Here is a 14062-nt window from a genome sequence, read left to right as displayed (position 1 = left end):
TTCCAGGGGGCACTTAGTAATATTTGTTGAATAAATCCATGTATGGATTTTCAAGTGTGATGCCCTTAAAACTTCACCACTGGTTCCTCCATTAAATATTAATAAGTCCCTACGGCAGATGATCATATTTCTTGTGTTTTAAACCAATGGTTTTGTCTGAAAGTGACCCTTAATGTAATATGAAAAACCACAGTTCAAAAAAACTTGGGATATATCAGCTTTTAAATCTGATTTTTTTAATTTATAAAAATAAACAGAAATACTTGATATAAGTAAATGTAAGTAAATGAAGTATGTAGGGTGAAGGCACTCATCTATAAATGCTGAGGCACACTGACATGATCAGAAGTACTGAATTTATGAAAAATAATAGCAGTGATGGATCCAAAATAGATAGCTTTAACAAACAAGAGCTTATTAGCAGCTGGATGAGAATGTCTAATTGATAATTATGCAACTCTCACAATTAGGTTTAATCCATAGGCTGGCATAATACAGTAGCATCACACAAAATACTCTCTTCCTCTGTCTCAGAACTAAGAAAACAGTTATGGTAAAAACTAATCATTGTTACTCCTTACATGATGAACTATTTTCGTATTTGTTAGAATTCCCTGTACACTATTAACTGTGTCAGGAGGGCCTCCAAAATAAAATCTAAGAAAAGAAGCATAGATTGAAAATATACAGACAACTGCACTGAGTTCTTCTTTCAAAATGTGTACTCATAATGCAACTAGTATTAATATTAGTTTCCTAGCATATACATAGGAAAGTTCAGCTATAAAGAAAATCCCACCATTTGGAAACTGTTAAAATATTTGAAAAATACACCGTGGCAAGATCATACTTTTCCAAACTGAGTTATGCTTCACTCATACCTGACACAGACAAAATATATGTAATGCCACGATTCAGTTTAAATGGCCAAATGAAAACCATTAAGGATATTAAGACTAACAGTGATTAATAATATTTGATGAAATACTTGATAACATCAAAACTCTTAAAGAAATCTGAACAAAAAATTGCAAGTTCAATACTAAGAAACACTTCTTATTAAATAGCAATATAAAACATATGCTAATTAAAGGAAGACTTCTTTGGAGACCCTGGGATTGTTCTGAGTTTAATTCAAGCTCTAATTGAAAAGAAAATTTACACTTAAAGTAAATCAGCCACATGTAAAAAGATAACCTGTAAAACATCAAAAGGAAGTTAAAAAGAAAAAAAACCTGGCTATAAAGATGCCTAATTAATTAAAGTACCTGAATTTTTGCCCCGTTAGAATATAAGATCCTCACTGCATTTTGGTTATTCATTCCCGATTATTTAATCCAAAAATGTTGTTTGCAGGAGTTCAAACTATAAAATATTTACAGACAGCGTATGTTTTATGCTGAAACATTTATGTATACAGTCAATGTAACCAGAAAAATCATCCCTACCTCTTAATGTAATCTTGTAATTGCCAACATTGCTACTTGACTACATCTATCCATCTTCTATCCTGTTGTAATAACACAAGTGACACCTAAGAAATTATTCTTTGATCTTTCAATAAACTAAGCCTGTGTAGACACAGGAAAGTGAAAGAGGTTAAATTGTCATTGATTATTTAAGACACATTCATCATTTATTTAACAATCTCCCTCATCATCTCAAGAACTATTGTGTTTATAGGCCCTTGCTGAGACACTCTGAATTTATTTTTAAATATTTTTTGTCACGTGCATTAGAAATCAAAGCACGTTGTACACTAATATTAGTTTCAAATCTCCTGATAAATCTGTTACAGGATGGAAGTAGTTTATTATATGAATTTTAGAACTTATTCGCTGTAGCGGATTTTCAGAAATTTCTTTTCATAGTTTTCATTATAATTAATGTCACTCAGGAATTATATTTCCTATCTTAAGTGCGATGTGTAGCAACAGCTATCTTCCCAAGAAAATTATATTAAAGGATACTTGTAGTCTCTTATATTCTGACATCGTATCACTGGAACATGATCCACAGTGATCGGGAAAGAATAATTTGTGGCTAATATTGACAGCTTTAGAAAGCAAGAAAGAGAGTATAAGAATCATTCATAATGTGTAAGATTTCTACAAGATTTTTCATATTTTTCTCTGAAAAATACTATTGCATATTATAAGTAGACATAGTATGTATATATGTGAATATGTGTATTTATGAAAAAATAAAATAATTTCAGACTATTCCCTGAGAAAAGTATAAGTCAAATGATAATTATTGTTATCATATATGAAAAGTGAAAAGTGTATAAATACATATTGAAAAGTATAGAAAATATATCCTATTCATGGAAAAAAAAATACACTGTTGATGAGTCATATGTTCCCAACAGTCACACAATTCATCACATTTAAAATGCTTTACTTACATCTAATTTGCTTATTTAAAATACTTCCCTTCCCTGTTTTTCCATACAAAATGCCCCAAAGTTTACTATGACAGTTACATCCAGGTAGTGACATGAGGTTCTATATGCATATCTTTGGTGACTGATTTTCTGATTCTGATGATTATATCCTAGAATCTATCACCAGGAAAAGTAAAATATGAAACCTTTAGAACAGATTATTATTCTATGTTAATGACTACCTAAATCATACAAGACACTTAAACAAAGGAATCCTGAAAGGACTCACTACCAAGAAATTATTATTCTTAGCCTTTATTCAATACAGTAAAATACATTAAACTCTCACTGTTAGATATAAAAAGAAGCCAGAAACAATGAACATTTAGTAAGGATTAACTACATTCATGGCTCTATTTAGAATTTTTATTTATAGTTGAGAGAATGATGTAGCATTGATATAGCAAATCTCATAGAAACAAGAATGTTATCGGAATAGATAGGCAAATACAAGACAGCTTAGTTATTTCCCCACAGGTACCATTCATCTCTTAGCAACTATTTCTCTCTTGCAGTTACTAATTGTGCTACAGCTCTCTCACATTCTATATTTATATTCAATTCTTTCAAAATTTGAAACTAAGTCTCCCAAACATCATTTCCTTATTGAGTAAAGTGGAATATTTGAGTCCCAGTACGCACGTGTTTTCCTCTTTCCTTGTTTAAGAATACATTACTTATAATAACTAGACTTCCACAAAGTTCATGTGGTAGTGAACAAGTGACTTCAATTTTCTGGTGCTCAGTTAACTTAGAATTTTGTTATGTTGGAATACAATTTAATAGAAACTATTTATTTATTAGCCTTACTGGACAACTGGCTAGCAGATTTAAAAAGATAAAGGGTATTTGTAAAATACATACTGAGTTTATATCCTAGGTATTGATACATAAATAATACACATCAAAAAACTTTAAACAGGAAAAAAAAACCTCCTTCAAAAGAGATAAACATTAAAAATGCTTGTGCTTAAATCCTCTTTGAACTTAGAAATCATTTCTACTTTAAAAAATTAAATATTCACATCACTTAAATAATATATAACATTGGTATTTAAGCAAGAAGTGTAGTCACAATACTGATATCTAAAATATTTAGGGTTCTATAACAAACATATCTTAAAATGAATGTAACAGAAAAATTCAAAAGAAAAGCATAGCTTTTAATGTTTTTTTAATTAAAAAATAACATATATAAATAGCAGAAAACAACCTGCAGTGCAATTCAAAACTTTAGTTTATTTCCTAATAGACACAAGTAGCTTTATGTTAAATATATCAATATAATTTGCAAGGCAACACAAAAGTACCATTCATATTTATGTTATTTCATATAATAGGACATGAGGATAAACTTAAATTTTATCATTAAAGACTTTCATCAAACAACTTAAAATTACTTCTGTTCTAATTTTACTTGTCAATAAAGTGTTAAAAATAATGTCATTTTTTTTAAATAGAAGAGAGAGCTCTTACATATGTTAGATACAGGAAAAAGAAGATAATTCTTTATATGTTCATCAAAAGGAAGTTTAAAGTCATGAACTTAGGCAAAGTGAAAACTTTATAGCTTCATTTAAGAAAAGATAGGAATGTAAATCTAAGTTATCCAAAATCATCCAGTGTTATTAGAAGCAATCTTGTATCAACACGTTTTATAATCCTATTTTGACAATTCAACAAGTACTTCACACTAAGAAAAAAATGCTAACATTCAATTAAATTACTTTCTGTAGCTTGCACTGGAGCTAAATAGCTAAAATAGTATTTTAGCTTACTATTTAGAAATAGTAAATTTCTCTACAAAGTTGTGTTTCTTTTCACATACCAGAATGTAAAAATGATGTGCCTGGCCCATGGTGATTGTGAACATAACTTTATTAAGCTGTTAACAAATAAATTAGTACTTTCTTAAAGATAAATTGTTCTTGCATTCTAGTATGTATCTTCCACATGTCTGCAAATTTACTAATTCAAAAGACTATATTAGAGATGTTAGTTTAAAAAAAAATAAGAAGACATTGGTATGCTAGTCGGTGCCTGTAATTATCTTTTTCAGTTCCAGAAGGTATTTGGGGATTATTTAAGAGAAAAAGATGAATGGTGAGCCACTAAATCCTATTAAATCAATGCATGGACACAGCAGCTACAGAGGTAAATAAGCTGTGGAGGTCTGAATACCAATAAAGAAGATAAAAATGGTTTTATATAGCTACTTACATCATAGCCTAGAAGTTCAGTCTGTGTGGATTTATCTACTCTTGAAGCAAAAGCCTTCTGTAAATGCTGGACTTTTTCCTGCAAAATGAAAAAAAAAAAAAAAAAAAAAGAAAAGAAACACACTTTTGGTAAGTCATGTGCTTCTACAATAATATTCCCCACTTATTAAAATTTGATTAGTGTACAATTCATGATTATCTGCATGCATACTTTGCTCTGTTGGTGCTTTGCATACCAGCTTAAATATTCATAACTTTAATTCTCAGGTCATAAGTCCTCCACCTTTGGCATCTTTTAGTACAGGAACCACTGAGATAGACACTCAGTTGAAGACTAGAGAGCCAGGATTGCTTAAATCCAAGACCAAATGCATTGTATTATGTTTCTTATTGGCTGGATTTTTTTGTAAATTAAATTGATAGGATTTTATTGATCTAGTTTCAGAGCATTTCCATTTAAAATCCAAAACATACTACTACTCAGTGGATTCCATTTAGTTTCTTTTTAATTTCAAGGTTTTTTCCTTCTTAATTCTCTCTGAAATCAACACATTTGGGAATCTATATAAGATGTGACACTAAACTAATCCTGTTATAAATAAGTAAGGGAAGTAATACATGAAGGAAGTTTGGGATTTCATATCTCAAATGCAAATGCGCTTATTCTGGTCTACTAATTTGACTGAGCTTCTGGTTGGGGACTTCTTTTCTCATTTCTAGATGTGTCACTTAAAAAAGGATCTTGAGCTTAGTTATGTAATGTGTTTACTGCATGCCTGAGACATAGGAAAGTGCTGTACTCATATGATCAAACCTCATCTTGGGATTTTTGCTATTATTATCACCCATTTTTAATGAGAACAATAAAATGTAGAAAGCGGAATACTTTTTTTTGAAGTTTATTTATTTTGAGAGAGACAAAGGGAGACAGAGAGAGAACAAGCAGTAGAGGGGCAGAGAGGGAAACAGAGAATCCCAATCAGGCTTTGTGCTGTCAGCCCAGAACTGGATGTGGGGCTCGATCTCACAGTTGTGAGATCATGACCTGAGCCAAAATCAAGAGTCGCACACTTAACCAACTGAGCCATCCAGGCACCCCGTAGAAAGCATAGTAACTTGACAAATTTTCCAAATAAGTTTATGTGATTCTACTAGGTTGTTTTTGCTTTAACTTGCTCTAAAGGATAATTTCTTTTGTTTTCTTTTCTTTGAATGCTCAATAAAAGTTGCATAATAGCTTAAGGATATAAACTGATTGAATTCATCTTTTTTTTTTTTTTTTTTTTTTCCCAGAAGGGGATGGTGGTCATCACAAACTTCACTAAGAGGATTGTTTTCCTACCTTCCCCTCCTCTATCCTCCCCTTCCTTTCCATTTCCTTTCCCTGCCCAACCCCTCTCTCTTTCCCTTAATTCTGCCTCAGATTTGCAAGTAATCAGAATTATATAACAAGTCACATACATAATTTACATAAACATTTTTATTTGAATTATTTCACTTCTAACTTCCCTATCACAAAACGTCTAGTGCTGCTTTTCAGACCAAAATGAAATGGAGATTAGGTAATTCAGAAAGATGTCTTGCAAGTGAGGTGAGATTTTAACTGTTTGAAAAGGATAACTGAAAATGTGGCCACATTTTTCCAAACTAAATTTAAAAGGAAAAGTAACAAGTTGTGTTTATTTAGACTTATATTGGGCTGAGGAAAAAGAGCAGGGAGAAGTTGTAATAAGCAGAGGAAGCAATAATGTTTGCTATCATTGAAGGGCTGTTCAGAAAATTTTATCTGTTTTTGAAATAGGCTGGAGTAATAAGTATTGGAAAAGCAAGTTTTGTTATAAATTTCCAGACATACAAACATTTGCACATGAATTAGAGACTATGCATTAATGCAAAAGGCAAGGAAGCATAGAGAGCAAATCCTTCCATTATGCTTTCCTCACAATTCTATTTTCAAGGCCTCCCATCCTGAAGAGAGGAGTGAGAAGTATTGGTAAACTCTGGTTCATTGGTCTGAGTTGTAACACGTAGAACATTCAATTCATGAATTTTCAAAAATATTCAACAATTTTCATAACCAATAGCCTAATCGAAGCAAAACAAACAATCTCTACATCAAGAATAGTTATTTTCGGACATTAAAACAGACATTTCTAATGCAATTCACTGCCACTTCCTTTTGATGGCATTTTCACAACAAATATGTCATATTTGAATTATTTTTTATCTATGCACTTGTACACTATATTAAAATGGGGAGAATAAATTATAAGTTTCTAACATACTTAGGTGTGCACACTTAAAGATTAAATATTTTGTTTAGTGTAATAGTAGGAAGAAAACATATGAAAGTTTATAATCAATTTCTATAATATAAAATTTCAAAATTAAATAAAGTCTCGACAGCTATGGGCAGATAATTCTCCATGGGGCTTTTGCATTTCTGCAAGACTGATGGATATTTATGAATTGATAAATTTAACATGAGATAAAAAGAGTATTACAATCAAATAGAAAATATACCACAAAAATGGCTATTACCAGGTGGTGAGATTGCTGAATTTTATTTATATAAAAAAATAAATATGTATTAACATAATATATATATATGTCAGTGGAATAGAAATAAAGCATCATCATGTATTTTTAATTTCACACTGATTTGATATAATAAAAGATTTTATTTAAATTATTGATTTTGGTATAGAGAAATAGACATTTCACCTTCATGATGCAAATGTATTTATACTCCTTCATTCAACTATAATTTTTAAAAAATTTTTTTAAACATTTATTTATTTTTGAGACAGAGAGAGACAAAGCATGAACAGGGGAGGGTCAGAGAGAGAGGGAGACACAGAATCTGAAACAGGCTCCAGGCTCTGAGCTGTCAGCACACAGTCTGACACGGGGCTCGAGCTCACAGACTGCAAGATCATGACCTGAGCTGAAGTCGGCCGCTTTACCGACTGAGCCACCCAGGTGCCCCCAACTATAATTTTTATTAAATGCATATTATGGGTATTGCTCATGGTACATGGAACATAAAGAAAAAAAGAACGTATAGCCCCATAATGTATGAACTTGTCAAATCACTAAGTTTTACACCTGAAACTAATGTAACATTGTGTCAACTAAACTCAAAAAAAAAAAAAAAATCACATCTCAACTTAAAGAAGTATAATTTTTTTAATGTTTATTTATTTTTGACAGAGAGAGAGAGTCAAAGCATGAGCAGGGGAGGGGCAGAGAGAGAGGGAGACACAGAATCCGAAGCAGACTCCAGGTTCTGAGCGGTCAGCACAGAGCCTGATGCAGGGCTTGAACTCACAAACCGTGAGATCATGACCCGAGCCAAAGTCAGCTGCTCAACCTACTGAGGCACCCAGGCGCCCCACAACTTAAAAAAGTATTAGAAAAAATGTATAGCTTATGGGATGCCTGGGTGGCTCAGTGGGTTAGGCGTCTGACTTTGGTTCAGGTCAAGGTCTCACAGTTCGTGAGTTTGAGCCCTGCATCATGCTCTGTGCTAACAGCTCAGAGCTTGGAGCCTGCTTTAGGTTCTGTGTCTCCCTCTCTCTCTGCCCCCACCCCTCCACTCACACTCTGTCTCTCAAAAATAAATAAACATTAAAAAAAAAAGTATGGCATTTTCTGGGGCACCTGGGTGGCTCAGTTGACTAAGCGTCAGACTTCAGCTCAGGTCATGATCTTGCAGTTCATGGGTTTGAGCCCCAAGTCAGGTCCGTGCTGACAGCTCAGAGCCTGGGACCTGCTTGGGTTTCTATGTCTCCCCCTTTCTCTGTCTCTGTCTCTCTCTCAAAAATATATAAACATTAAAAATTTTTAAAAAATGTATAGCCTCTTTCATAATGAAATTTCCACTGTGGAAGACAGAGATATCAAAAGCAATTAGTATTCAAAATATAAAATAAAAGAACTATAGAGATGTCTGGAGAGATCTGGAGGGGGTGGGGGTGCACACTTATGCACTGTGGAAGCAACATATAAGACAGTTAAATACTTGAAATGGAGAAGCTACTGACACCCCAGCTAAGCCAGAAAAATGAATAATTATTAGCCAACTTGGAGTAGAAGAGATGAGGGTCCTTTCTTAGGCAAAACATTTCCAAATATTTAGAAGTCAGAGAGACCGTGCCAAAGATGTACATAAACAGCTACTAGTTCGAGTTTGTCTAAGGGTAGACTATGAAAGGGACAACAGTGAGGTAGAAGACTAGAGTGGTAAAGGGAGTCTGCCAGAGAGTACAGAATTCATTTACACGTGTGATTTAATGTGGCTCTTCTTTGGCATTTTCCTATGTAAGTAAACACTGTAATTTCTTCTTCTAAACTCTCCCAGAGGGATAGAGAATTGAAACAACTCAACTCCTGGAAGATAAAGTTTCTAAATAAATCTATACAGTTGACAAAATATCAATTTGTCTTTATGTTTTCCATTCCAAGTAATAACAGTATCAATACTCCTTAACAAAACACACCCTTGTTTTTTTTTCTTCATGCAAGATCAATAAAACATATGTGTGCTTAGATTCCAAATAATTTTATTTCATATTAAGAGTATTTTTTTAAACAGGAAATTGATACATAGTAAACTGAAATCAGTTGCTGAAGGTCACACGAGCTAGTAAGTGGAACAGCCAAAATGAAAACTTCCCCTACTTGTCTCCAAAACCTTGCCCTTTCTATAAAGATATTCCTATGCTGAAAAACCCTACAAGCAGTATTGCTGTTCACATATTGCGTATCACATACCAAATGTATAGTTGCTAAAGAGCTAGTATGGTAATAAAACTGTTTTTTATGTTCGCCCTGTGTATATGGTCTTACAGATTCTACTGAGTCATTTTTCTTTGTTGTGATTTGAGATTGCTTAGGAATTAACAGTTTATTTCCTACAAAAGCTGTAATTCCATAGAAACCCCATACTATAAATATGCAAAACCAGAAATGCATTTTGAAGTATGAGTTAGGAATTATATGATAAAGTTAATATAGTAAGTTATAACAAAATTGGAAACAAAATGTGCAAAAGCAAAACTGAAATAAAAACTAAATGTTGAAATGGCATGAAATCCTTTTGATAGCAATGATATTATCAATCAGTTCAAGCAGAATAATCTAGAAATAATTATGCTAAAGCTGTTAGAGTCATTTCTGGGGTGTGTGCTTTTGTGTATGTTTGTGTTTTAAATTATAAGCTTAATTGACTACACAGACTTTTATGAATTCAAAATAAAAGAAAATGAATTTAAAAAAAAAGAACATGAGGGCCTACATGCAGCTTTTGAATCTACACGAACATATACAATAAGGTTAAAGGGAGAAACACAAAAGCATCTGTGTTATTATCCAAAATTTTCAAAAAAAAAGTACTGTGAAGAATAGATTTGTGTTGGAAAAAGGATTATGTTAAAAATAATAAAATAATAATTTAAAAAAGGACATAATGACCACTTAAAATAGTATACTCCTGAATTTAGATCCTAAATCATGGATCTACAAGTTAAGGTTATGAAAAGAGAAATAGTATTGAAATGAGGAGAAAAGCTAACTTCACCTAACATGGGGCTTGAACTCATGACTCCAAGATCAAGAGTCGCATGCTCTACCAATTAACGCTGTCAGGTACGTGGAGAAAAGTTAACCTTATAAATTGAAAGACAATGTAATTCAACACAAGAAAATTCACAAAGTGATCTGAGTCCCGTTTAAACTAGAAATTAGGTAGATCAAAAAGAATTTGAACATCATCTTATAATGGACTTCAATGTCAGTAATACAATATTTAAATCAACATAAGGAAAAAAAACTAAAGGGAAAATCATTGAGATGGCTTAATAATGCCAAGTCCAAAGATGAGCTCAGAAATGCAAAGGCTATGTTAAAGAGATCACATTGATTATTTTCACCCACCTTTAATGAGAGCATTCCACTGAAGACATCAGTAGAATTAGAAACAAGCATAGCAGTGACCAAGCAAATCAAACCTCCTCACACAGAACATACAATTTCTTGGAACCATCAAGATAGTATTAAAATCTATTAATATTATTTTCTTACTTTTTGTTATTAAAAATTGTTAACATATAACAGAAAGGGAGAATAACACAAAGAGTCCCTATGTACTCATATCCAATTTCACCAACAGATACTGGAGGTTAAAAAAGAGGTATTAGTATTAGCTATATACTTAAATAGCTCTATTGGTCAATATAGTCCTTCAAATTAGGTAAGAAATGTTTTCATTAGAGTACCCTGTTCTGGTTGTCTTCTTATCATGTTTCTGCCCATCAGGAGGGTATTCTGTGGTGATAAGGTAAGTGCCACAATCACAGGCCAAATTTTTCCTTCCTAATCACAGGCCATATTTTCCCTTCTTACCATACACCAGAACCCTAGAATTCACTGCCTGGTTCTGAACATGACCAGGTCCTCCTGAGGGTCTCCCAAGGTGTGGCCACAGGATAGCTATTTGGTGTAGAGCTTGGGTGTTCAGTGGGTTGATCACACATATGTTCATAAGGCTTGGAGGGACAGAACCCTAGGTAGAAAGGTTGTAGGTTAAGCTAGAGGCAGGGCTGACTCCCCCTAATGGCAAGGTGCTGCACAGAATGCTATGGAGTCCAAAAAGGTTATAATTGGAACATGGCTTTCCAAGTCATTAGCAAAGTATGTTTGTCAAGATAGAAGGACATAACATGTTTTACTTTATCATTTTAAAATCCAAATTTAGAATTTTAACATTTTGACTTACATTTTGTGAGCCCCCCCCCATTTTATGTTCTTGCCCTGACTCTCACAAATGTTAGCAGCTGACTTGTTACTGATTCTTTGTTTGTTTTTTTTTATCACCACAGCAGTGAAAAAAACAATTAAAAAGTCTGAAAAAGTTGCAGAAAAGGGCAAAGGGATAGGGCGGTTATTTTAAATTTATATATTTTTTAAAATAGGCCAAAATATACAGTCAAACAGAAGGAGGATATGCCCGGTAAATCAATAAAACAAACATCTAAATAACATATTTATATTCATTCACTTTTATGATACCTAAACTATTAAACTGTTTGACATCCTCAACAACCCACTATGACACTGCATTGGAGATGATTTTTTTTCTCAAGAAGATTACATACCGTTACACAGCATATTATAAATTTATGGAGCTCATTATCCATAAGACATTATACAAACTGAAAATACACCCAGATTTCAGAGTTTCAGCTACTTTATTTAAGAAAAAGATAAGAACAAAAATGTAAATTGGGAATTTATATCTTTCAAGATAGAAATCACTGGAGATACTTGTACCCAGATAACTATATTCACTATTCTAGATGTAGAGCATATGGATTTTTTTTTCCCAACAAGAATTGTTCTAAGAATACTCTTCTGGTATTCAGATCTTCTTTTCAGAGAGCATACTGTAATATATATAAATGCCAGTATAGTTTCATTAATGGTATATTAAACAAATATATATTTCATTTATTTTGTGCATATGACAGACTAATCCATTACTTCTAGTTTAATACTCTTCTCAGTAAAGTGGAGCTAATTAAGTCCTCATAAAGAGGAACTTGAAGGAAATGTCTTTGAGTTAGATGCCTTTAGAAGCTAGGAATACAAATGTCCTGGGTTAAAAATAGTAGACATTTAGTGACTGATCAAGAAAGTCATGAGAGAAGTTTGAGGACTGTCACCCAGATTACTTGAGCTTGGTCTCCCTTCACATTCAAGATATCTGCTAAACACATTTCTGAAATATATTTCACAACCATTTCTTCCTTTTATATCTATGATCACTACTCTGGGTCCACTACCTAAGGACAAGCAGGGAGATGGAGCATAGATGTGTGCCCAGTGTGCATAAGCTACCACTCTCTTTTATTCCATTATAGCGTCTGTACTGGGTTGAATAGTGTCCCCCAAAATTCACGTCTACCTGGAACTTTTGAGTGTGACCTTATTTGGAAATAGGATCTCTGAAGATGCAATCAAGTTACAATGAAATTTTAGGGTGAGTCATAAATACAATATGAGTGGTGCCCTTACAAGAGGAGGGATATTGGGACACAGTGACACAGATATACGGAAGGCCGTATGAAGAGAGAAGCAGGGATTAGAGGGAGGATGCATCTGTAAGTCAAGCAACAACAAGGACTGCCAACAACCACCAGGGGCTAGAAGAGGCAATGAAAAATCCTTCCCTAGAGCTTTCAGAGGGAACATGGTCTTCCTGGCACCTTGATTCCAGACTTCCAGTCTCCAAAACAGAGAGAAAATAAATTTCTGTTATTTCAAGTTGACCAATTTCTCATACTTTTTTACAGCAGCCAAAGAAAACTATGACAGCCTCCTGACTGGTATTCCTGTCTTCATCCGTACTTTCTCCATTCCAAAGTAACTTGCTAATGTAACTTGGATCGCATCACTCTGTTTAAAACTTAATATCCTATCCCAATATGGTAGCCACTGGACACATGTGGCAAATGAGCACTTGAAATGTGGGTGGTCCAAATTGAGATGTGCAGTAAGTGTAAAATACACACCAGAGTTTGAAGACTGAAGTACAAAAACAAAATTAATAACATATCTCATGAATCATTTTCTATTTATTACAACTTAAATGATATTTTTTTTGGATATATTAAGTTAAATAAAATGTATTTGAGGGCATTTGAGGGCATTAAGTTAAATAAAATGCATTTGAGGGTGGCTCAGTCTGTTGAGTATCTGACTCTTGGTTTCTGCTCAGGTCATGATCCAAGGTTCATGGGATTGAGCCTCGTGTCAGGGTCTGCTCTGAGCATGATGTCTGATTAAGATTCTCTCTCTCTATCCCTCTGCACCTCCCCACTAAAATAAAAAAAAGTATTTTAAATATTAAATTTCATAAATGACTACGATTTGCTACTTGTTTTATACTACTATTGAACAGTTCTGGTCTATATAATAAAAAGTAAACCTTTATCATGATGTATAGCTCCAGCCCCTCCTGGCCCTTATTATGCTAACTTTATTTCATTATCAGCTTTCGCCTTGCAAAAATGACTCATACTCCGGGTGCCTAGGTTGCTCAGTCGGTTAAGTGTCCAACTCTTGGTTTTGGCTCAGGTCATGATTTCGAGGTTTGCAAGATCGTGCAGAGCCTGCTTGGGATTCTCTCTCTTTCCCCCTCTCTGCCCCTCCCCCACCTCAAAATAAATAAATAAATATATAAACATTAAAAAAATGACTCATAATTATATTCTTGCAGTTGCTTCAGTGGACTGAGATTTTTGCACTCGAACTTTTACCATGATATTCCCTCCATCTGGAATGTTCTTCATATTAAGTGTTATTGCTTTACAGATATAATCGTTAAAACAGATTC

General features: G+C 33.3%; 1 protein-coding gene across 2 annotated transcripts in view; it reads right to left on the bottom strand.

Annotated features, from left to right (window-relative positions):
• CCSER1 (coiled-coil serine rich protein 1) overlaps positions 1–14062 on the bottom strand; it is an 843785-nt gene that overhangs the window by 176334 nt on the left and 653389 nt on the right. For both annotated transcript variants that reach the window (XM_049632119.1, XM_049632120.1), the window contains exon 9: positions 4667–4744. In XM_049632119.1, coding sequence (XP_049488076.1) covers positions 4667–4744 — 78 coding nt within the window. The remainder of the gene's footprint in view (positions 1–4666; positions 4745–14062) is intronic.

Source organism: Panthera uncia, chromosome B1 (assembly GCF_023721935.1).
Source record: "Panthera uncia isolate 11264 chromosome B1, Puncia_PCG_1.0, whole genome shotgun sequence".
Taxonomy (NCBI): Eukaryota; Metazoa; Chordata; class Mammalia; order Carnivora; family Felidae; genus Panthera; species Panthera uncia.
This window is presented reverse-complemented; position numbering and strand designations above follow the sequence as displayed.